General features: G+C 40.5%; 1 protein-coding gene across 1 annotated transcript in view; it reads right to left on the minus strand.

The window, feature by feature from the left end:
• The window catches only part of LOC137649344 (uncharacterized), a 232,137-nt gene that overhangs the window by 103,342 nt on the left and 102,883 nt on the right, over positions 1-25,912 (minus strand). The window contains exon 2 of the mRNA XM_068382326.1: positions 11,620-11,754. Coding sequence (XP_068238427.1) covers positions 11,620-11,660 — 41 coding nt within the window. The 5' untranslated portion in view covers positions 11,661-11,754. The remainder of the gene's footprint in view (positions 1-11,619; positions 11,755-25,912) is intronic.

Below are 25,912 nucleotides of genomic sequence, written 5' to 3' on the forward strand. Positions count from 1 at the left end.
CTTACATATGTATCTGCGTCACAGTGAATCGGGCTGTGATGATAACTGTTTGATTTCAATAGTTAACAAAAAACTTTCATAGTCCACTTATATTTGGAAGTGTAAAACAAACCCTCATTAGATGCACTAATTTTGGTACAATTAGAATTCTTCTGTAATTAGTGAGGTTGGCACATAAGAACAGTTACATGGTTGAACTCTAATTTGCCACAACTGAGAATTTTTAATTCTCTGGTATACTTCCATCAGAACTACAAGACTCGAGGAAAAAAGAGGTTTTTTGACATAGGAATAATCTATTTTTGGGTGAGATAGCTATGTAGTTCTGATGGACACGCCCGTTACTTTTCATCCCCTTCCAATTCTCGGTGTGAGACCATATTTCATACGATGGCTGCTGCCAGAATGGCGAACCAGAGAACGTGTTTACAATAACACACTGGTATCGGAGTTGTAACGGCCTGCCCATGTATCCAATCCTATCTCATATCCTTCAAGAAAAGGTTAACTCTTTTCGGGGAAGGATAGCCATGGTTGTTTTAAACACGTCCCTGTTACATGCACGATATCTTTAGGGTATTTGCTCCAGAGGTAGTAACCCTGTGATACCTCTACAGGTAAAATTTTCTGGTATCTCACTTGCAGGAAATATCCCAAGCAGAAAGCTGTCGAGAGGAACGCCCATAAGGACGACATGACTATCTCACCCCAAAATCGATTTTTCCTATGTCAAAATCCCTTTTCTAATAAAATCTAAAGATATGTGAAGATTTAATAGTGAATTGGAAAACGAAATACAGAGAGAGAGAGAGAGAGAGAGAGAGAGAGAGAGAGAGAGAGAGAGAGAGAGAGAGAGAGAGAGAGAGCAAATGTATTCATATGATAAATAGTAATAGTGTAAGGACTATAAACGAAAAGTATGGAAACTGTGTTATTCTATATCATATTGGTGCTGTAACGTATGTCTTTCATACCTGCTCGTACAATGTAACGGTTTTGATTTTTTATCTTATAACTCGCTTTCCCTGCACTGTTAATAGACCAACCAGTGCTAACAAGCTAGCACAAGCTGCATCATGTTTGAACTTTAGTGACGCCCCTCCTCAGAAGTCGCTGTATATAAACTAAATGATTGTTTATTAAAGTTTAGATGCAATCACGTCGCCTCTCAGTTATCACTAACTGGCGCTCGCAGAGTGCTGATGTAATATCCAATATGAATATATTCCAAATAATTTGAGAAAATTATATAAACAACACTCCGTTTAATTATAATGAGAGCATATTCGTACTGCAGTAGCGTGACCTTGGAATCAGCTGATGCCAACTTAAAGTTAAACAAAAGTAATCGTTGACTACTGAAATGCTCCGGAAATTGAAAAATATAAAGCAAACATGCTTTAATAAACCATAATTAAACAATAATTCTAAGGAAATACAAAGTCTTAATAATGAACTAAAAATTTAATACTGCTTGAAGCTTTAAAAATTAACTACCCGTACGTGGGCTCACACACGCACAGAGAAAGAGAGATAATGTATTCGTATGATAACTAATAATAATGTTTACAAACAAACTGTATGAAAACTATGATATCCTATAACATGTTACTGCCGATGTAATATCCATCATGAAGATATTTCAATTATGAAATTATAATACGCCTTGTTATTCGTATGTGCGCATTCTCTCAATAAGGTAGTGGGATCTTCAGATCAGCTTATTACAACCAAGGGTAAACAAAAAAAAAAAAAAGGTAATTGTTGATTGTTGAAATGTTTCAGAAATAGAAAAATAGAATAGAAAAATGCTTTAATAGAATATATGATATCCTACGAAACAAAAAAAAGGAAATAATGAAATACAATAAGAAAATATTGATAAAATGTGACTAAATTGGTTGCCGAATCATGACGCAAAATAAAAACTCTACAGAAACTTCCCTTTTTCAGTTCGACATACGTTCAGATACTTACAACGCATCTCTAGGTCCCTATCTCGGACGTAGGTCGACGACTAACTGTATACATATTGTACAGTACAGAATTACAGTAATGTTGGATATTGTAAATGTAGGCTACATGTGCAGTGGGTCAAATCGTCTGAACGAAAACAATGAACACTTACGGTATAGTTAAGCTTTATCGTGGTGATAGTAGTATACTGTAATACAGTATTATACACTAATTGGTTTCTATCACAATACTGTATAGTTGTTCCAATATAACAAAATACAAACATGCTTTAATAAACTATAATCAAACACAATAATGTCTAATGAAATATTATTAGATACGAACAACTATACTGTGATAGAAACTAAGTAAAAATATTATGCAGTACATCGAACAGGTGGAGGTGGGGGGAGAGAGACTGCTCCCCGCACTCTAGTTTTAGTGTATCTGAATGTGCGTGGATGTAGTACGTAAGAGAGTAAAAGATGTGAGATTGGAGGTATGTTTAGGAATAGAAGGATTGATATATTGGCTTTGTGTTAGACAAAGATAAAAGGGAAGGGTGAAGTGAAGTTTGGTGAAGTGACTGGTAGAGTGTCTGGGGTTGAAAGGGGAAAAACAAGAGAGGGTGTGGCCTCATTGCTGAGTAAATGGATGACAGGTAAAGTAGTGGAATGGAAGGACATATCATCTAGTTTAATGTGAGTAAGGGTTGGGTTAGGTAGGGAATATTGGGATTTTGTTAGTGTATATGAGCCAGGTTGTGAGAAAAGTGAAGAAGAGCGGAATGAGTTCTGGAAGGAATTAACTAGGTGTGTAGAAGGACTGGGTAGAAGGAATTATGTAGTTGTCATGGGTGACTAAAATGCTATAGTGGGTGCTAGAGAGGTAGGTGTCATTGGGAAGTATGGCGTACCAGGTGAAAATGAGAGTGGTGAGAGACTAGTAGATATGTGTTGAGCTAGAGATGGTAATAAGTTTTAGCTTTTTCAAAAAGAAAGATAGAAACAAGTATACGTTCGTAAGAGTGGCAAATGGGAGAGTGGTAGAGACGGCTTTAATGGATTATGTGTTGATAACAAAAAGAATGTTTGGAAGATTGAAAGACGTGCACGTGTTTAGGGGTATGACTAACAGTATGTCTGATCATTTTTTGGTGGAAGAAAAATTAATTGTAACAAAAGAATGGGGGAATAGAGGGGGGGGGGGTAAAAACCTGAGGTAAAGTGTAAATATCAAGAAAGGCTGAAAACGGCATATGACAGAGTGAAAGTGAGAGAAACTGGCAATTTAGAGGAGGAGTGGAAGCTAGTAAAAGAAAATTTTGGGATTGCAAGTGATGTGTGTGGCAAGAGGTTAGTTGGAGGCAGCATGAGGAATGGTAGTGAATGGTGGAATGAAGGAGTGAAGGTAAAAGTGGAAGAGAAAAAGAGGGCAATTGAAGAATGGCTGTAGAGTTATAGTGTAGAGAAGTATGAAAGATATAGAGAAAAAATGTGCAAGTAAAGTGCAAGGTAGCTGAGGCAGAGAGGGCGGCTGACCTGAGGTGGGGTCACGGATTGGGTCGTTCATATGAAGAGAATAAGAAGTTTTGGAAAGAAGTGAAGAGAGTGAGGTAGGCTGGCTTGAGAATTGAAGAGACAGTGAAAGATGGTAATGAAAGGTTGTTAAAAGGAGAGGAGGCAAGGAAAATATGGGCGGAATATTTTGAAAGTTTACTGAATGTTGAGGATAACAGGGAGGCAGATATAATTGCCGTTGCAGATGTTGAGGTGCCTGTGATGGGAGATGAGAATGAGAGAGTACAAGAGAGGAAGTGGGAAGATCACTAGATGGAATGATATTAGGAAAAGCACCTGGTATGGATGCTGTGAGGGCTGAGATCGTGAAGGAAGGGGGTGTGTCTGTACTTTAATATGTGTATTATGTTGTCAATGGTACCAGTGGATTGGGTTTGTGCATGTATTGTACCACTATATAAGGGGAAGGAAGATGTGCATGAGTGTTGTAATTCAAGGGGTATTAGTTTGTCGAGTGTGGTTGGCAAAGTGTATGGTAGAGTACTGATTAATATGATTAAGGATAAAACAGAGAATGTCATCTTAGAAGTACAGGGTGGTTTCAGAAGAGGTATGGGATGCATGAATCAGATTTTTACAGTTAGGCAGATATGCGAGAAATATTTAGCAAAAGGTAAAGAGGTGTATGTTGCGTTTATGGATCTGGAGAAATCGTATGATAGAGTTGATAGGGAAGCGATGTGGAATGTGATGAAGTTATATGGAATTGGTAGAAGGTTGTTGCAAGTAGTGAAAAGTTTCTACAAAGGTAGTAAAGCGTGTGCTAGTATAGGAAATGAAATAAGCAATTGGTTTCCAATGAGAGTGGGGCTGAGACAGGGATGTGTGATGTCGCCGTGGTTGTTTATCTTGTATGTTGATAGAGTGGTGAGAGAGGCGAATGCTCAAGTGCTTGGACAAGGATTGAAACTAATAGACAAGAACAATTATGAATGGGAGGTAAACCAGTTGTTGTTTGTGGATGATACTGTACTGGTTGCAGACGCAGAAGAGAAGCTTGGCTGATTAGGGACAGAATTTGTAAGGGTATAAGAGAGAAGGAAGTTAATGTGGGTAAGAGTAAGGTTATGAGTTGTACGAGAAGGGAAGGTGGTGCAAGGTTGAATGTCATGTTGAATGGAGTTATTTGAGGAGGTGGATCAGTTTAAGAACTTGGGGTCTGTTGTTGCAGCAAATAGTGGAGTGGAAGCAGATGTACGTCAGAGAGAGAATGAAGAATGCAAAGTGATGGGGGCAGTAGAGGGAGTGGTAAAGAATAGTGTTGGGTATGAATGTAAAGACTTCCGTATGAGAAAGTGATTGTACCAACTGTGATGTATGGATCAGAGTTGCGGGGAATGAAAGTGACGGAGAGACAGAAATTGAATGTGTTTGAGATGACGTACCTGAGGAGTATAGCTGGTGTACCTCGAGAAGATAGGGTTAGGAACAAAGTAGTGAGGGTGAGAACGGGTGTAAGAAATGAGTTAGCGGCTAGAGTGAATATGAATGTGTTGAGATGGTTTGGCCATATTGAGAGAATAGAAAATGGCTGCCTGCTAAAGAAGGTGATGAATGCAAGAGTTGATGGGAGAAGTTCATGAAGAAGGCCAAGGTTTGGGTGGATGGATGGAGTGAAGAAAGCTCTGGGTGATAGGAGGATAGATGTGAGAGAGGCAAGAGAGTGTGCTAGAAATAGGAATGAATGGCGAGCGATTGTGACGCAGTTCCGGTAGGCCCTGCTGTTTCCTTCGGATGACCGCGGAAATACCAGCAGTAGGGGATTCAGCGTAATGAAGCTTCATCTGTGGTGGATAACAGGGGAGGGTGGGCTGTGGCACCCTAGCAGTACCAGCCGAACTCGGTCGAGTCCCTCGTCAGGCTGAGAGGAACGTAGAGAGAAAAGGTCCCCTTTTCTTTACTTTTTTTGATGTCGGCTACCCCCCTAAAATTTGGGAAGTGCCTTGGTATATGGATGGACTTAGTGTGTTAATTATCCACCCATAGGCAATGGGAAGTGAGTTGTTAGGTTAGGTTGGGAGTTATCCCACCCTAGGGCACCAAAGATATGCAAATTTTTGCCTGTCTCTGTTACCCACCCGTCACAAAGAGTGGGGGATGACTGCACTTGGGATGTCCATCAGAGAACATAATAAGAATTAACCTGGAGTTTTCTGAAAAGGAAATTCCCCTTGGAGACCAGGAGCATCTGTATGTCCTTGTTTTTACAACCCCTCTAGGTGATGTACTGGAGATTCTAACCCTGCAATGAAAGGGGTCCTTCCTAACTGCAGCTAAGTTACTCAGGGAGAGGGGGAAGACTGGATCTGAAGTCCTACTGGGTAGATGCACCTCTTAAGGTCAGGTTTTTCCATACTGCTGGTGAATCTAGAGGATTGACGATGGGAGATGTCTGGTGATGCAGGACCTGCTGGAATCTTACCTTTACCAGGAGTCTCTCCTTTGCTCGAAAGAAGGATTCATCTGCTGTAGCCTGCAGAATCCTCTTGGGTTGGTAAACCACTGTGGCATAAGTCTCTGCTGAGGAATGTCTGGGTTGCTTTGCATAAAAACTTCAGCTTGATTGAGAGGCCAGCAATGAAAAATAACTGAAGAGTCCAGGCAAGGAGGTCTGGATTGCAAGGGGGAAGCATGGTCTAAGCTTGAGGGCTGAATATTGACCAGAACACAAAAGTGAAGATCGTCTAGAGCATAATGATGGCGGCCTCCTGGAGCATGAAGAGCTCCTGGAGCGCGAAGCCAATCGAAGACTTGATGCTGAGGAAGAGCGTCTGGAGTAGGGTTGAAAAGAAGAGCTGCGGTTCCTACAATGGGACGATTTGGAGCGCCAGTGGGATCTGCGAGAAGCCAAATCAAGCGAAGGATGTCTAGCATATCTTCAACAAGGCGAGGGCGAAGTCGGAGCGTAAGATTCACCTCTCTCTTAAATAACCTAATCAGACTCTTAAGAGAGAGTGAACCTTGCGAGTGCAGACGTTAGTCAATGGTCTAGAAGGTCTGGTAACAGCAATCTAGAAGCAAAAGGTCTGGCAGGAGCCAGCAGAGGATCTCCCTCTACAGAGGTGGGGTAACTAGGGGAAACAGACTCCGAAGAGACTGGAAGTTTCGAAGGAACAGCACGGGTGGGGCCAGCAAGATGATCAGGGTCCTCTGACAGGAGAAGCCCTAGGGTAGTAGAAACTAAATTGAGGAAAAGACATGGAAGGGGTGGTACACTGCATGTGACGTTCCATGTACTGTACTGTTAAATTCTGTCTTTCAAGGGGGGACCAGCAATTCCCTAAGAGGGCCATAGCAAGTGAAGGTCTTCTGACCTCTGAAAAGCAAAAGAAGAAGGGGAGTCACCCCGGGAGGGAAGCACTGTCTACCACTAGGGAGAAATGACAGAGTCTATCCATACCCTGGGACTGCCCAGGCATTAAATGACAGCCACTCTTATCTGAACCCACTTCAGAAGATGCCAGGGAAGAGTCAGAGGGGAGTGTTCCAGGGGAGTAAAGAGAAGGCTGAGACTTCTTAGACTGAGTAAGACCCTGAAGGCAGAGACCCTTTTGGTCTTCTTGCTATTTCTCCTGCCGAAGAACACCCATTGGGAGGGTGGCCACTCCCTATATTCATTAAATGTTGAGGCTTCCTAACATATGTGTCCTCGGCAAGAAAGGCACAGACTATGAAGATCTACCTATAAAATACTTGTAAATGTGCCACAGGTCTTGGGCAGCACTCCAGGGTGTGTAGCATGATGAGTAGTCACAAGCACAGGCACACAGCTGAGATCAAATTGAGGTTACAGTACAGAGAGCTGCAGTGTAATTGGTTGCTTCCCACTACCAGCAAGGTAATTACCTTCTGGTTGTTTACACCTCGTTAAAAGTTTTAACAGCCATATTCCAGCCTTTTGGTGTTTTCCTTTTCCTATAGTGAAGAATGAAGGGTTTGTATGTGTGTAAAAGCAAATATGAATGGATTGAAGATTTTGTGAATCTGGGAGACAGATTTGTTCCCAAAAGAACATATGAGAACAACAGATTATGTACCACAAGAAACATTTTCTGCATTATAAGGTAGTAGGTTGGCCAAGGCACCAGCCACCCATTGAGATACTACTGCTAAAGTGTTATTGGGTCCTTTGATTGGCCAGACAGTACTACATTGGGTCCCTCTCTTTGGTTATGGCTTATTATTCCTTTGATTACACATACACCGAATAGTGTGGCCTAGTCTTTACACATTCTCCTGTGTCCTCGTACACTTGACAACACTGAGATTACCAGACAATACTTTTTCAAAATAGAAATTAACTACTGCACTATAATTGTTCAGTGGCTACTTTCCTCTTGGAAAGGATAGAAGAGACTCTTAAGCTATGGTAAAGCAGCTCTTCTAAGAGAAGGACCCTCCAAAATCAAACAATTGTTCTCAAGTCTAGAGTAAAGCCATAGCGCTTCTGTACCATGGTCTTCCACTGTCTTGGGTTACAGTTCTCTTGCTTGATGGTACACTCGGGAACACTATTCTATCTTTTTTTTTTTTAAATGGTGTGTTGGGCAGGCTTAATAGAAGGGCCATGGATACCTGGTGGTTTATCAATATGTGTTTTCCTTATCTGTTTCTTTTTCTTTTCAAAACCATCCTTACTGTCCTCCCTTCAGTTGAAGTGGCTATCCAGGAGGGTATTTAGCCTTGCATGGTGTATCGGCTCCGTCATGTTGACCAGTGTATGGGTTTTATCAATAACTTTATTTATATTTTTGTACATATTGTTTTTGTTATTATTATTATTGTTAATTTAGTTTTTAGGTATGGTTAATCTTTTTTTATTGTCATTAATTTTTATGCTGTCTGAAGACATTGAGCAAAATCCAGGACCAGTGTGTCCTAGACTTTGTCAGTGTCATCTACTCCATTGCAATATTTGTGGTCTTCAAGTAAAAATTCAAGACCTTACAGTTGCGTGCAGAAAGTATGATACTCTTTTGTGCACAAAAGTTAGGTTTCTAATATGAGACACTCATTTGAGCTACTTATAAGTGGCTTTAAAACGCCAATAATTTTGAAATGGGAACCCGTTTCTAGGGTCAAGGGAATGGCGGTGGACATTAGCACTGAGTACCCTTCTTCTCATAAGACCTCCTATGAATGTAGGTGTCATGAGATTCGGGTAATAAAGGTTTGTTGTAAGGATAACAACTTCTATTTATGTTCGATCAACCGGAATCTAGACATGGATGATTCTATCTTCAACTGTCTTTTTACCATTATGGCTAAGATATATAAGATACAACGCCTCTTTTGTTTTTGTAGGAGATTCCAATGCCCACATTAAGGAGTGGTTGAATTCTGTTTCTCCTACTGATCGCCATGACTTAAGACCTATGGAATTTGCTTTTGAATTTCGCTGTGAGAAAATCATATGTGAAGCTAGTCACAGATCTTGTAACTGCTTAGACCTCATATACACCGACTCCCCTGGTGTTATAATAAGTAAGGTTTGTTCTTTAGTTTGGACATCTGAACATGCCTTAATTTCATTAGTGGTGAAGACTGAGCAATATGTCCCTGATATATCATACTAATGTAAGATTTATATAAAATCTCAAGCAGACAAATGACATTTTGAGTGATCTTTTGGGCTTGAATTGGTCACAATTGTATAATACTGTAGATCCTATTGTTCCTTTGAATTACAATCTAGTCAACATAACTGATAGGCGTATCCTTTTTCGTGTGCAAAGCTACAGAGTGAAAGACAAACGCTAGATCAATGATGATTGTAGAAGAGCTTATTTGGAGAAGCAGGAGGCCTAACATCTTTGGAAGGGTAACAGATCAATTTTTAACTGGAATAACTAAACTCAGCTTAGAAATTTTGCTCAGAGAGTTTATGCTTCAACTGGAAAGGAATACAATTTAACCATAAAGGAAACCCATCTAGTACAACGCAGAAACATAAGTGGTGGGCTACCCTTAAATTTGCACTCTTTGGTGTAGATGCAACAGTTCCCCTTTTACTTAAAACCAAATGACTCTGTTACTCACTGTTCCAAGTTAAAGGCAACCCTTTTGGCTGATGTGTTTGACATTAGGCAAAGTAATGAGAAACTTGATCTTTTCTGTTTTCCTGAGGTTAAAATAACCAGTTTAGCTTTTTGATCTCATGAAATTCAAGCTCTCTGGATGGACCTTAGATTTTTGTTAAGACTGACTTCTTAGCTCCAAAGTTATCTGTTATTTTGTGCAAGTTAGCAAGAAAAGGAGCTTTCAGCATATGTTGGAGAATTGGTAATGTTACTCCACTATGTAAATGTGTTTGTGGTAGCTTAAGTCCAGCTGATTACCACCCAATTTCCATTATTCGGATATCATCTAACGTCTTTTGGCAAAACGTCTAAATAAGGTCATGATCTGCTTCTTAGTTAGAAATTTGGCTTTCGTTAAGGCCTTAGAGCATGTGATGCGCATCTTACAATCTCCAATGCTGAAAAGAAGTCTCTTGATTGTGGTCAGGAAGTTCATATGATTGGCCTTGATTTTAGTGCTACCTTGGACTGTAGTAATCATGAGGCCCTTAATTTCAAACTCAAACAGTTGGGAGTGGGTGGGTCTTTTCATAGCATCATTATCAAATTTTTAAGTAATAAATCACAAAGAGTTGTTGATGATAAGCACCATAATGTGAAGAGTATAGGAATGTGATATCTGGTGTTCCTCAGGGTAGTGTTCTTGCCCCATTACTTTTCATACTATATACATATGACATGTGGTTTGGCTTAGAAAACAACCTCGTTGTATATGTAGATGATGCTACACTCTTTGCATCAATTCCGTCTCCTGAATGTAGATCTATGGTTGCTGAATCCTTTTATAGAGTTCTAGGTAAAAGTAGTGCATGGTGCAAGTTATGGGGCATGAAGTTGAATTTTAACAAAACTCAAAGTATGATTGTTAGTAGGTCAAGGACAATTGCTCCTCAACATCTGGATCTCAGCATTGATAATGTTTCTTTAACACTATAATTCTTTTAAAATCTAGGTGTGATTCTCGACAGCAAGTTTACTTTTGAGAAACACATTTGGTCTGTGTCTTCTTCAATTGCACAAAAAATTGGCTTATTGAGAAAGTCTTGTAAGATTTTCAGTGATCTATCTATATTGAAGTGTTTTAATTCTTTCATTCTGCCTTGTTTCGAGTATTGTTATTGTCTGAGCATCAGCTGATGATTCTCATCATAATTTGTTGGACATGAACCTATGGTCTATTAAATTTCTTATTCCTGTTCTAGATATTAATCTCTGGAACCGTCGTTCAATTAGTTCGTTATGCATGTGCATAAGATTTTTCCTAATTCTGACCATCCTTTGCATTCAGATATTCCTGGACAGCACCATTCTTTTCATAATACTAGGTATGAAGTTAATTTCGATAGTCAGGCCTTCTCCATCATGAGACTCAATATTACACAGTATTCTAGAAGCTTCATTCCAGCTGTAACCAAGTTGTGGAATGATTTTCCTAATCGGTAGAACTTCAAAAGTTCAACATTGCTGCAGAATTTTTTTACTTTCGTTGTTGTTAAACAGCCAGACATAAATCTTTTTATAGTTTATGTATGAAAGATTTTTTTTTGCTACTGTTCCTAAAATATCTAATTTCAATTGTTCATTACATCTCATATAGTTTATTTCCTTTTTTCCTTTCCTCACTGGGCTATTTTTCCCTGTTGAGCTCTTGGGCTTATAGCATCCGGCTTTTCCATGTTGTTGGGGTATTAAAGCCAACACTTGTTGTTGGCACGGGCCTTTCCCTTGGTTGGCTCAGCCAGTAATAATAATAGCAATAATATGAACAAGAAATTATTATACTTTCTTTTATTTTTGACAAGTATCAGAATTATACTTACTAAAAAAAATGTGAGCATATAACAAATATTAATATAGCATTTAAATAATTTCTACACCATAAAAATAACAAAAAGTTTCTATAAATAAAACAATTAATACAAAACCTCTTCAAATTGAATATTTTAGTAACTTTGGACACCCTTACAATATTTACAAATAATATACAAAAGTTATTAACTAACCTGACAGATAAAATCCAAATGGCAGAGGTAACAATGAGCATAAGAAATAGGAGGCTCCAGTTTGCAGACGCTTTCAGAAAGATCAAAACCAAAGAAAAGCATAAGAATGCGCAAAGTAGCAACCCTCGATAGCACCTATAAAATTTAAGAATAATAAAAAGTTTAATGTTCCTGCTACAAAATCAAAATATACCATATAAAAACAGTTATGTAAACAGTAACAACACTTTATATGAACCTTTTCATGTTTCTATAAAAAAAACTAAATGTAGCCTACATGTACATGGTAATACAAAATATATTACATAGGCTCAAATGGGCAGCTAGCTCCATTACAGTCATAACCCAATAGCAAAATAAGATTTTTCATACCAGCAAATAAGTTTTGACAATTTAATACATATTTCATGAACATTTTTTGTGTGTTTGTAACTGAAAAATTCCCACAAGCACCCTTATTAAACTGGAATGTACACCATGAAATTGGTCAGTAAAACAACATATCTCTCACTGGACAAAGTACAAAAAAGTTAAATAATGCCATCTCATTACCCTTTCCCAAGGCATCATGAGAACACACCAAGTTTCTTGGCATGTACTAATATCACAAATAAATTATATAACCTAAAAATATTACTCTGTCATTATTTCTAATCATGGTTCAATAAAATTTCACAGACAATATTCATTGATCTAACTTATAGATAATACCGTAATAGTCTTGTCTACTTTTGTTTTTATCTTTATACCTGACATGGTTTATTTTGGACAGAGATTGTTTTCCATTTTTACATGAGGATGGGTAAACAATGTTTCAATATATATCTATACAGTATTTTTCAAGTAATCAAGGAAGCATAATTAGCATTTGAAGACTAGACATTTAGAATAAAAGATTTGTAGTTTTCGTACTTATGCAAAGAGTCATTTATAATAGGGCATGAATTCAAAATGATATGGAACAGCAATTGAATCATGAACAAAGTAGTTGGTTAAAGACATGTGGTGCAAGGATGCCCTGCCCACAAACCTATAAAAGAATAGCCACGTTTGGCCAAGGATTGAGAGGGATGGTTCAGGTGGGAAATGTAATTTAAAGAACTGAATGTTTGCATCATTTATAACAGATGCCAGGTAAGCCAAAGCTTGTCAGTTGCCCTATCTCAGGAACTCTCTCCAACGTTGTCTGTCTTTGAACAGCTCTTCATTTTCTACTTCTTATAGGGAAGAGTTTCTCTTTCTTATTGACATAGATATATTTTCCTTCCATCTTTTCCTTGGTTGCCCTACTAGTCTTCTTCCTTCAGGAAACTAATCTACATACTTCCTGGGATATCTGATCACATCCATTCTTTTCACATGGCCTTACCATCGAAGCTGTCCGCTTCAAAATATCTTCCACTTCTAATTCTCTCCCGATATCCTCATTATGAAGTCTGTCTAGTCTTGTGATGCCCTTGATTAATCTCAAGACTCTCATTTCTGCACCTTGAATCAGGCTGCAGGTCTTAGTTGTTACGGTACATGATTCATATCCATATGTAAGTACTGGCCATAAGATAGATATGTATATTATAATTTTGACCTGTCTTGGGATGTTTCTATCTTTCATGAAGGGATAAAACAAATGCAAGCTGTTGCTGAACTTACTAATTCTATGAGTTATTTCAAGCGGTGGGTCACTTTTGTTAAACATTATTCCTAGATATTTGAAGTTTGTGCACTGATGCAAAGCGTGACCTTATAACAAGATGTTAACTTCCTGAGGTATTCTTGACAGAATCCTGATTTCTATTTTCTCTTACTTATTTTCATGACTTGCTCTTCTAAGATTGTATTCTAATCTCTCAAGTCATTCTGTTGGTCTACTTCTGTCTAAGCTACAATTGTGTGAACATCGGCATATAGAAGATATATAATGTTTTAATTTCCAAGATATTTTCCTTTTAAGCATTTGTCAAGAAAAAGGATGAAAAAAGTGGCGACAAAACACCTCACTGCCTAACAACTGAATTAACATCAGCCCCGTCATTGTTTTCTAGACAAGTCTTGACTGCATTTACTATTTTTAAGTTTTCCTGGTATTTCATAATACTCATCGTTCATAGCTTCCCTTATTATCTCTCTTGGCCTGCCGTCAAATGCCTTTCCGAGACCCGGAAATGCAATAATTTATTTTTATTTAATTCCCAGCTCTTCTCAAAAATAATTTTAAGGGTATATATCACATCGTTAGTACCTCTCCTACGTCTGAAACCTATCTGCCACTCCCCTAGTTAATGTTCTACACATCCTCTCAATCTCCTTTCAATGATTCTTTCCTAGCTTTAAATGTATGTGACATAAGAGAAATTCCTTTGTAATTTGAGCATAAGGTCTTGTCTCCCTTTTTGTAAACAGGACATATCAGATCTTTGGTCCAGTCTTCATGTGTATCCTGTCCATCCCCATACATCCTGATCAACTTCAGCAACCTTATCTCCCATACATTTAAGATGCTCTGCTGGGATTTGGTCAATACCAGGAGCTCTATCGTTTTTCTTTCTCATACATTCCTCTAGTTCCCTCATTGATATGTCAGGTTCAGTACTGTTTTCAACATGAAATTCAATAGCAATTTCTCTGAGTGTTAACAGACATACTTAAAAAGTCTCAAAATAGCTCTTCCAACCCAATTCTATTTCTCTTGTTTCTGAGAGAAGAGTTTCATCATTGAAATCTCTGATTGCAAAGGTTGATGGGTAGGATCCTCTTCTATAATTTCTAGCAATCTTATTATAAGCTTTTGAGTTCCATATAGGGTGTCTTTAAGTCATTACCCAGTTTCTGCCAACACTGTTGTTTTGACAAAGACTTCATTCTTTCTGTCTACCCTACTAGCCTCCTTGTAGCTCATATGATCCTCAATTCTTCTGTTCTTCATCCATCTCCTTAACAATCTCATCTTTCTGTAAAAGATTCTTTCAACTGGTCAGTCCCACAAGGTGTTTGTTTACAGGATTTATTTCTTTTTACTTTAATTTGTATAATTTTGGAAGTAGCATTAGTAAATCCATTACTAACGCTATTCCATTTGATATTAGGGGAGTTGGTGTCTTGTTGCAAGTTTCGAATCCTATTTATTTCATTTTAGAATCTCGTCGCATGTTCGGGCATATTCAGGTTTTTTTTTAAAACAAGTCTTCTTCTTAGTTATGCCTTTATGGGCTTGGGTTTATCAAAAGTAGTCTATGTGATATTTATGGTATACTCTTTACAGCTCTTAATAGATTCTTATTATTTGTCAATGCTAAGTCAATAATCATTGATTTATAAGTGTAGGCACCCACAGTTGAAATCCAACTATATCAAGTCCATTTCCTATTTTCTTCATGTTTGTAAAAGGTGATCATAACAGACATGATTTGTAAACAAAAATCAGTTATGCTTTTTCTCTCTCTATTTTGCTCTCCTACACTAAAGGAACCTTTTATATTCTCTTTACCAGTCCTATCCTGTCCAACATGACTATTCCAGTTGCCATTGTTACGATATTTTCCGGATATGGGACTGAACCTTTTACTTCCTGAAGCTTCCGATAGAATTCTTCCTTTTCCAATTGCAGACGTCCCTGCTGTGGTACATAAGCTTGTATGTAGCTAATTTTGCACGCTCCAATTTTCAGTGAGAGACGATTAAACGATCATATTTATAATTTATGTCCTATGTTTTTTGCCATCTCGTTACTTACAATGACAACCACTTCCTGCCGTGCTTGTATTCCTACCTCATAACAGAGCTGATAATCACATATTCAAAGGATGTCATTTCTTCTCTCCTGCATCATCATTATGACCTCCTCTTTTCCTCTGAGAGTATTGAGTTTTATTGTTCCCACCCTGATACAATGTTTGCATTTTCCATGAGCCTATCCATTTCTGTTATGGTTGTAGATGCGCTCGAAGATCCGCTCCTCATTAATAGGGCCATCCTGAGGCAAGTTGAGCATTTCTTGAGCAACAAAATAAAAGATCACCAGCTTGCTAGGCCTCTCGTGATCCTTCGGAACTGTTAACTTGTGCCATCCATAACACTATAGTTTTCATAATGGTCACAGCAGTTCCAACATAACCTCCAAGCAGTCTTATGGTTGGTTTCAGCTGCTGCATCTCTTCAAGATTACACGGTTCCTTGTCCATATGTATGTTGGACTTAGGACCGCATAGTTAGACAAAATACCAATTACTTTTTAAAATGACAAATTTGTAAGTACTTTGTATTTTTCCTAATTATACAAACAACACGAGTTCTTTACCTAAGAGATATTGATTCAGAGAGAGATGGTTTTAGCCATAAAAACTTAAACGTGGTGTCAACAACACTGGCAGTTCCCAGGGATAGAGCGGGTATACTGACCACCTAGCTCATGCATTCTCCCATTGACTACTCTTCCTTTTGATTGTAGGCAGGACTTCCAGGGGGAAGGCGATGACAGAACAATTATGTGTAATGAGCTCAGGTTTATATAGTTAGGAAAAACCTAAATTACTTCCAAATTTTTCATTTATTCCTTCACAAATACAAACCTCCGTTCTTTTACCTATGAAACTCACCTAACGGTGGATGGAAGTCCAATTTCAACTGGCAGGAAACTTTGCCCCGGGATGCAAATTCAAGCTCAACAGAGCATCGGAAGAGCATCCTGACACCTCGTGAACCCCTTGGCTGGCAGTGCCAAAGGGTTAATGGCCTGTGAGTGAAAACTCATACTGTAACCTAGCCAGATACATACAAGAAGTGGGTTGATATTCATATACACTAAACAAAGACATGACCCAACTCCCCCTTGAAAGGTGATTGGGGCATAACAAATATAATACATATATTTCAGACCACAAAACAAACATGGGGTTTACCTGCAGTCGGGCGGAGGCCAGGTCGCAGAGTCCACGTTAGTTAGAGGAAGATGAAGAAACAAAAGGCCAGTCATTCCATTCATATTCAACACAGACTGATACCAATGTGACTTCTTCCTACAATTGACTGCTATTAGTCCTCCAAGGAAGCTAAGGTAGTTATACCTCTTGTTGAGCGTACATAACAGGTCCTGAGATGAACATATTAAGGGTTCACACTATTGGTACGTTCACGATCCAGTCTCGGCTTGCTCTTGTTCGGTCTAGGTACTGGGGTGTCCATAAGTTGGGTTCGCTCTTGGTCTGATCAGTGAGTTGGCAAAATCATAAATATAAGGAAAAGGCATAATTGTATAAGAATATTGCTCATTGGTACTAGGAAATTTATTTACGCAGTGAACATTAGCCTGTTATTGTACATATTGATTTTCTTATATCATGACCGGAGCGAGACTGGAGCGAAAGCGGACCGGAGCGCTAGTGTGAACGCTTCCATTTAAAATCATGTAAGAATCCTTGACCATGCCGTGACTGTAGCAAGAGCAGAGCGCGACCGGGCCAATAGTGTGAATCAACCCTTAGGGTTCTGTGAGTTACATCTCTCCAGCAGTGGCCAATGAAAGTGGTTTGCCAATTCCACACGTGTGCCTGGAGAACCTGGCCCATAGAAAACTTTCATTTGAACGCCAAGAACACACTTATGCCCTTGACATCATAAGCTCTAATTTGTTTGCCCTGCTGAGCAGAGGAAGGATTGAGTGACCGGTCATTGACCTGCCAAACCCAAGAAGAGACTGTGCTCTTTATAATTCTCCTTCTGACTCTGCCTGTACTGAGAAACAAAGACTTGATCAGAGGGTGAGATCCTTTTGTGCAATAATTTTCTATAATGATTTTTTTCTTAAATCGGTTGACCTCATCATAATTGGAAAATATCCCCCAGTAAAAAAAAAAAAATAGTGATACTATTATTTCGAATAAAACCAGTGCTCTACTCACTGTGCGGCAGTCAAAATTTATTGAAAATACTAAAAACAAATGATAGTCCATGTACTGATATTAAAAAATCAATGACCATGACATAAAAGAATGTAATTTCTGCTCATCAGATAGTATACAGCAAGATGTGGAGTGCTATTGTACCAGTTGAGAATGAAACTGGACATACTTTACTGTACCGCACTCCCCTCTTCACTACCTGATCAGGCATGGTATTTTAAAGGGATATTCTGGTATTCCTTTAGGGGAAACACAGTATGAACGAAAGATGACTGTGTTTAGTCAACAGAATTCTTTGTCATTCTCCATGTCATGCAGATATTAGAATTGTTTGTTGATCAGCAAGAATGCTTGTCACCAAGCCATTTGTAAATTATAATTGCTTGGCAACCAGCAATGGCTTGAGAGATCCTCTCAAAATTGGTATACTATATATATATATATACATATATATATATATATATATATATATGAAACTGGACATACTTTACTGTACCGCACTCCCCTCGTCACTACCTGATCATGTACGGTATATTTAAAGGGATATTCTGGTATTCCTTTAGGGGAAACACAGTATGAATGGAAGATGACTGTGTTTAGTCAAGAGAATTCTTTGTCATTCTCCATGTCATGCAGATATTAGAATTGTTTGTTGACCAGCAAGAATGCTTGTCACCAAGCCATTTGTAAATTATAATTGCTTGGCAACCAGCAATGGCTTGAGACATCCTCTCAAAATTGGTATACTGTTTATATATATATATATATATACTGTATATATATATATAATATATATATATATATATACTGTATATATATATATATATGTGTGTGTATATATGCATATATATATATATATATATATTATATATATAATATATATATACATACATATATATATATATATATACACACATATATGCTAATATATGAAACTGGACATATTTTACTGTACCGCACTTCCCTCTTCACTACCTGATCATGCACGGTATATTTAAAGGGACATTCTGGTATTCCTTTAGGGGAAACACAGTATGAATGGAAGATGACTGTTTAGTCAACAGATTTCTTTGTCATTCTCCATGTCATGCAGATATTGGAATTGTTTGTTGATCAGCAAGAATGCTTGTCACCAAGTCATTTGTAAATTATAACTGCTTGGCAACCAGCAATGGCTTGAGAAATCCTCTCAAAATTGGTATACTGTGTATATGTATGTATATATATATATATATATATATGTGTGTGTGTATATATATATATATATGTGTGTGTGTATGTATATATATATATATATTATATATATATATATATATATATATGCAGAAGAACCACAGGGAAAATGAAAATACAGAATATACACTTGAGTCCTGACTAGTTTCGTGATACTTCCTCAGAGGACTGATTTATTGAGAGAGGTTTCTTACAATTTATAGGGAAAGCAAAAGTACGAACATACATATAGAGATTTAGAGAACAATGACACTCCCTTACCCGCTACCTGGGCTTGACTCAGGTGTGAGGAGGAGGAGTCCGCAAGCTCGTTAGACACCTGCTAAAAAGGGTCATTTCTAGTGGCGGGTATATTCTTGTTTTCTTCTTATTTTACTTTCATTACAGTTATTTATGTCAATGCGGTAGCCTTATCTATATAAATACATAAGCAAAACATACACAAAAATACAAATACATACACATATATACATATATATATATATATATACATATATATATATATATATATATATACACATACACACATATACACATATATACATATATACACACATACACATACATATACATACACATACACATATACATATATATACATACATACAGATACAAATACATATACATATACATAAATACTTACACATACACATACATATATATACACATACATATATACATATATACACATACATACTTATGCATATATACATTTATATGTATACAATATTAATATCATAAACATATAATCATGTATTGATATATACATGATTATATGTTTATGATATTAATGTTGTATACATATAAATGTATATATGCATAAGTATGTATGTGTATATATGTATATATGTATGTGTATATATATGTATATATGTATGTGTATGTATATGTATGTGTATGTGTAAGTATTTATGTATATGTATATGTATTTGTATCTGTATGTATGTATATATATGTATATGTGTATGTGTATGTATATGTATGTGTATGTGTGTATATATGTATATATATATATATATATATATATAACGGATTTTGAGCGAAGCGAAAAATCTATTTTTGGGTGAGATAGCCATGGCGTCCTGATGGAAGGATCCTTTTTGGTAGCTTCCTTGGGTAATCACTACTAGGATTTTCCCAGAGAATTAAACCACAGGTTATCACAGAATTCTAACTTCTGGAGCGAGTATCCTAAGGGTTTCCCCCTAAGACATCGTGTATCAACAGGGGACACGCATGTATAAACGTGCCACATAGCTATCTGCACCCCATATAGAGTTAACGCTTCAATATGGCGGACAGGGAGTGGCTGGGAGCTGAGCCGCAGCCGATCTAGATGTGGCGATATCGGTACTCGCGATGTAAACAGACGGACGCCATTGCTTTTGATGACGTCACGTCCGTCCTCATTCCGAAAGTCTGGAGCTCGCTCATCACCATGATACAGCGGCGCAGGGCGGGACCTGATCACAGACAGGGTGGGTCCATCAGGACGCCATGGCTATCTCACCCAAAAATAGATTTTTCACTTCGCTCAAAATCCGTTTTTTGGGCTCAAGCCATGGCGTCCTGATGGAAGAGTACCAGAGAATTAGTGTATCGTGGTAGACTTTTTCCCCTTTATAAGTGAGTGCTAAAACATTGAGCCGAAAGCATAGTGGTCTATACTAGAGCTACCGTGAGGCAGTTGCCTTCCTGCCCCCCTGGCATGGAAGTCCCCACGGGATATGCTGAGATCAAAGTGGTCATGGGAAGGCTATTCATATAGGCTGAAGGAACAATGAGATCCATAAGATAAGTCAGAGCGATTTGGTATTCGCGTCGAAACAAACTTGAAGAAGTGGTGGTTGTACACTTCGTGCATGGAGTTGACTCATCTTCATAATTGAGTAAGTATTCGCTAAGGAAACTTACTTGCTCTATATAAATAAATGCCCGGAGTAAATCCTGGCATTTTCCTTAACCAAGAATAAAGGGTAATAAAACTATGACAATTAGTATATTTCATAGTAAGAAAGGAGCAAGGGAGACGCACAAGTAATAAAATAGACATTTTATTATATAATTGCAGGTAAATCAATACATGTCATGCAATAAATAGTAAAAAACATTTACATTGATAAAAATGTACATAGTCATAAAGGCGTGCTCTTGAGTCTGAAAGGGAAGAATCAAGTATTAGTAGGCACTCGTTCTATGGAACGTTAGTCTTTATGTAACACACGTCATGCACGTGGCATGTAGCACTCATGTGGTAATCTACTATGACATTTCACCTGAGGTAAGAACAGTTAAAGAAAACACAAGGTGGTTTCTGCTTCACTACGTATCACTTGAGGGTCAACATAGGCACCCGACGAGTTAGAGTCCCTAATAACTCACTGTTCTAAGCAGAGTTCAGAGCAGGTTTCATAACACTACCTGCGGCTACCACAAAATCTTTCACTTCGTGCACTTGTTTCGCATAATGTTTAAAGAAAACACGCGAGGATTTCCAGCCTGTATAGTTCTTGAGGCTTTCGAAATCCATACTCTGAAAGAAATTCAGAGACGAAGCGACTTTCCTAGGATCATGACCAGCGGGTGTACTGTCTGGATCCGCTCTGCGAATGAAGTAGGTGATTTTTGCTCTCAATTGTTTCAGTGACAGGTCGCTGCCCGATGTTTCTCCTTTGAAGAGTTGGCCTCCACCAAAGTTTGAAGTTCTATGAAGATAGACCTTAAGGCTCTCTACTGGACATAGAGAGGCATCTTCCTTCAAGGGGCATATCCTCCACGGGCCCCATCGTTTGGTAGGTAATTCGTTCTTTGCGAGAAACGTCGGATCAGGGAAGAGGGAGAGGTCTCCTGAATCGTTGAAAACGATATGTCCCTCTTCTCTAGATAGTGCCACTATTTCGCTGACTCGGGCTCCCGAAGCTAGAGCGAAGAGAAATATAACTTTCTGAGTCAGGTCCTTAAGAGGGCATGAATCATTGTCCAAGTTGGAGGCGAAGTGTAGAACTTTGTCTAGAGACCAAGTGATTGGTCTCGGAGGGGGTGCCGGTCGTAAACGGGCACAGGCCTTCGGTAGTTTGTTGAAGATGTCGCTAGACAGATCTATTTGGAAGGCGTATGACAAAGGTCTGGTCAAGGCCGATTTGCAAGTAGAAATCGTGTTGGCTGCCAAGCCTTGTCCATGAAGGTGAATGAAGAAGGACATGCAAAAATCTATAGTGATTTTCGAGGGGTTCTTTGCCTTGAAAAAGGAGACCCATTTCCTCCAAGACGATTCGTATTGCCTTCTCGTGGATTCGGTCTTGTATTCCTCGAGGAAGTCTAGACTCTTCTTCGAAATCCCAAACCTTTTCTTAGCGGCTAGGGTGAGAAAATCATGAGATGAAGGTCCTTGATTTTCGATGATGAAGCGAAGACAGTCGACTTCTGTATTTGCTGGGAGAGAACTGGGTCCGGGAGGGGGATCAGCGTTGGCTGCATCTCCAGGATCAAGGGGTACCAGTTGCTGCGGGGCCACTTGGGAGCCACTAGAGCTGCTGTCCCTTTGAAGGTTCTCAATTTGGAGAGGACTTTCAGCAGAAGATTGGTGGGAGGGAACAGGTAAATCTTGGCCCATCTGTTCCAATCCAAGGTCATGGCGTCCACCGCTTCCGCTTTGGGGTCCTCGTACGGGGCTACATATCGAGGAAGTTGATGGTTGTCGCTCGTTGCGAAGAGGTCGATCTGGAGTTCTGGGACTCGGTGAGAGATGAAGGCGAATGATCTTGCGTCTAGAGACCATTCCGACTCTATCGGGTTTGTCCGAGATAGAGCGTCCGCTGTCACATTGCGGAATCCTTGTAGGTGAACTGCAGACAGGTGCCATTTCTTCCTTTCTGCCAGACGGAAGATTGTCAGGAGCACCTGATTTATCTTGGGCGATCTTGAGCCCTGGCGATTGAGACAACGCACTACCACAGAGCTGTCCAGGGTCAGGCGAATGTGTATCGACAGGGGCGGGGAGAGTTTCTTCAGCGTCAGAAGAACCGCCGTGGCCTCCAAGATGTTGATGTGAAACGTCTTGAATAGGGGAGACCAAGTGCCTTGAGCCTGTTTTTGGTGGGAGTGACCTCCCCAACCCTCCAACGAAGCGTCCGTATGGATGTTGAGAGATGGAGGTGGGTGTTGGAGAGGAAGGGACCTTTTTAGGGCCCTCGCTTCTGACCACGGCTTTAGAAGAAGTCGAAGTCTGCTTGGGAGCCGTCTCTTGAGGTCTCTTCGAGCGATGGATGCGGAACGTCTCCAGACTCCCGCTGCATCCTTTAGCTGTGCACGAAGCACTGGGTTTGTGATCGAGGCGAACTGTAGAGAGCCTAGAACTTGTTCCTGCTGGCGTCTTGAGATCCGTTTGGATTTTAACAGTCGCTTGACAGACCCTGCTATTTCCTTCCTTTTCTTTGCTGGAATGGAAAGGCGGTGTGACTGAAGATTCCAGTGGATGCCTAACCATTGGAACTTCTGAGCTGGAGATAGGCGAGACTTTTTCGCGTTTATCTGGAATCCCAGGTGTTCGAGAAACTGGGTAACTTTTCTGCAGGATTCTATACAATCCTCGGGCGAGGGCGCCCACACTAGCCAGTCGTCGAGGTAGGCCATCACCTGGACGTTTCGGATGCGGAGCTGTTGTACTACTGCGTCCGCTAGCTTTGTGAATATCCGAGGGGCCACGTTGAGTCCGAAGGGCATGGCCCGGAAGGCATAGCTTTTCCGTTGGAGTCGGAATCCAAGGTAGGAGGAAGCGTGATGGTTCATTGGTATGTGCCAGTATGCGTCCGCCAGGTCTATCGAGACCGTGAAAGACCCTCGAGGCAGGAGGGTTCTGATCTGTTGAAGAGTCAGCATCTTGAACTTGTTGTTCGATATGAATACGTTGAGGGGGGATAAGTCCAGAATGACTCTGAGTCTGTCTGAGTCTTTCTTGGGGAAACAAAACAGTCTCCCTTGGAACCTTGTGGACTTCACCCTTCTTATCACCTTCTTGTTCAAGAGGTCTAGCACATATTCTTCCAGGAGGGGGGTTGAACGTTGGAAGAATTGCTGGAAGGTTGGGGGTGGTTGCGCCCAGCTCCAGCCCAGACCTTTCTTGATGATGCTGTGTGCCCAGGAGTCGAAGGTCCAACGATCCTGGAAGTGGCGGAGTCTTCCTCCCACCGGAAGCACTTCATTGCTTCTGGGGTCCCGAGGACTTGCTGCCTCGGCCGCTAGCTCCCTGTCCTCCTCTGCCTCTGGAGGGCCGGCGAGAGGAATCTCTGCCGGAACCCCTGCCTGAGCTTCTACCTTTGGGACGAAAGGTAGTGGAGTGCTGCTCGAAGGCGGGGTTGAAGGCCGGTGATGAGGACAAAACCGGCTGTGGGACCAACTGAAAGGTCTGTGGCGGCTGAGCGGCCACTTGGGGAGTAGCGGGTGCCGGAAACTGACGTCTGTGCTGACGTTGCTGGGGTCTATGCTTCGACTGCTTCCTCTTAGGCTGAGGACCGTCATCCTGAGAGGGCTTTCTCTTCCTAGACATGCCCCATTTGTTGAGAAGGTTCCTGTTCTCAGATGCGGCCTTGTCTGTGATCTCTTTCACTAGATCAGACGGGAAGAGGTACTTGCCCCAGATGTTGGAGGAAATCAGTTTCCGGGGTTCGTGTCTGACAGTGGCACTGGAGAACACGAATTCTCTGCAGGCTCTACGAGCTCGCATGAAGTGGTACAGATCCTTGACTAAGGTTGCCATATGAGATTTGGCAAGGACCATGTAATGGTCAGGGACTCTGGTGTCGCCAGCCATTACGTCCATCTGGACCTGGAGAGTGAGAGATGCTGCCAGCCTCTACTTCGTTTCCTGTTCCCTACGAAGGAGGTGATCGTTTAGCTTGGGGAGGTCCTCATTAAACTGACGTCCAGCAACGTCAGGATCTAGTTTGCCCACCACGAAGGTGTGTTGCACATCCTTCCAGTGTTTGGTGTCGGGCGGGGTGACTGCGGAGAAAGGTCTGCATTCCTCCAATGCAGGGCAGGATTTCCCTTCTTCTACAGCCTTAAAGCAGGCAGCGAAGGCCTTTTCCGTGAAGGGTATCACCACTTCATCGGGCGCAACGTAGGTGGGGTACTTCTTGCTCAGAGCCGGAAGTCCAGAGCAGGTAAAGCCTCTGCTCTTAAGCGCTTTGGCAAGCATAGCCTGGGCCTTCGAGAGATCGAACACTATTTTCTCCTTCGGTTCGGTCTCTTCCTTTGAGGATGGTTCTGAACGTAGACGGACGTAACAGTCCGGATACTCCTCAAAGCGGGGGAAGAACTCCACTTCTTCCAGGGGTATGGAACCGATCTTATCGCTGACGAAGATCTTGTCGTCAGCGATGACCATATGCTCGGCGAATCGCCACGGATTGTCGCTCGAGCATGCGGGGAGGTCCTTGATGGAGATTTTGCGAGATTCCTTGGAACCTCCCATCGACCGAATGATCTGGTGAGTTTCTTGGAGCTTCTGCTCCATCACGGATTCAATGAGCCGAATCATATCCTGTGCTGTAGGTAGAGGAGTCGTGGTGGAGGACGTAGACGGGAGAGACACTTCCGTCGGTGTAGGAGTAGGAGGGGGGGTGGAGGGAGGGGCATCCTCCTTATCGGACTCGGTATACACAACCCGGTCCTCTTCTTCATCATCCTCCCCTTCACCCTGGGCCATAAGGGTTTTCTCGGTGTCCTCCGAGATCTCTGACATGCGTTGCATCATGTTCTGAATCCAGGTGATAATCATTCATGGACTGAGCCATGACAACATCAGGTTCCACTGTAATCTGGACTACGGGGATCTGTTCGACTGGGACCACTGAGTCTGGAGAGGCCTTTGGGAACAGCAAAGACCTCATTTCTTCTGTGGCTAGGTATGGTCCAGTGGCGTTCTTCTGAAAGCCACGTACCCACTTGCGTAGGTTGTCCCGAGCAGTGTCCCGAATCTCCGCTGAGGGAGAATCATAGAATGCTTTCTGTAAGCATTCTTGGCAGACCGAACAGGTGGTGGGGCCCCAGTATTTGAGATCCCCTCTCTTGTGAGCACAAGGGGCGTGTGTCCTACACGCCGTGTGTCCATAGAAGTGTGGCCGACGGACCGCGCAGAAGTCGTGGTCACACCTGACGTACTCCTC

Source organism: Palaemon carinicauda, chromosome 11 (genome assembly GCF_036898095.1).
Source record: "Palaemon carinicauda isolate YSFRI2023 chromosome 11, ASM3689809v2, whole genome shotgun sequence".
Classification (NCBI taxonomy): domain Eukaryota; kingdom Metazoa; phylum Arthropoda; class Malacostraca; order Decapoda; family Palaemonidae; genus Palaemon; species Palaemon carinicauda.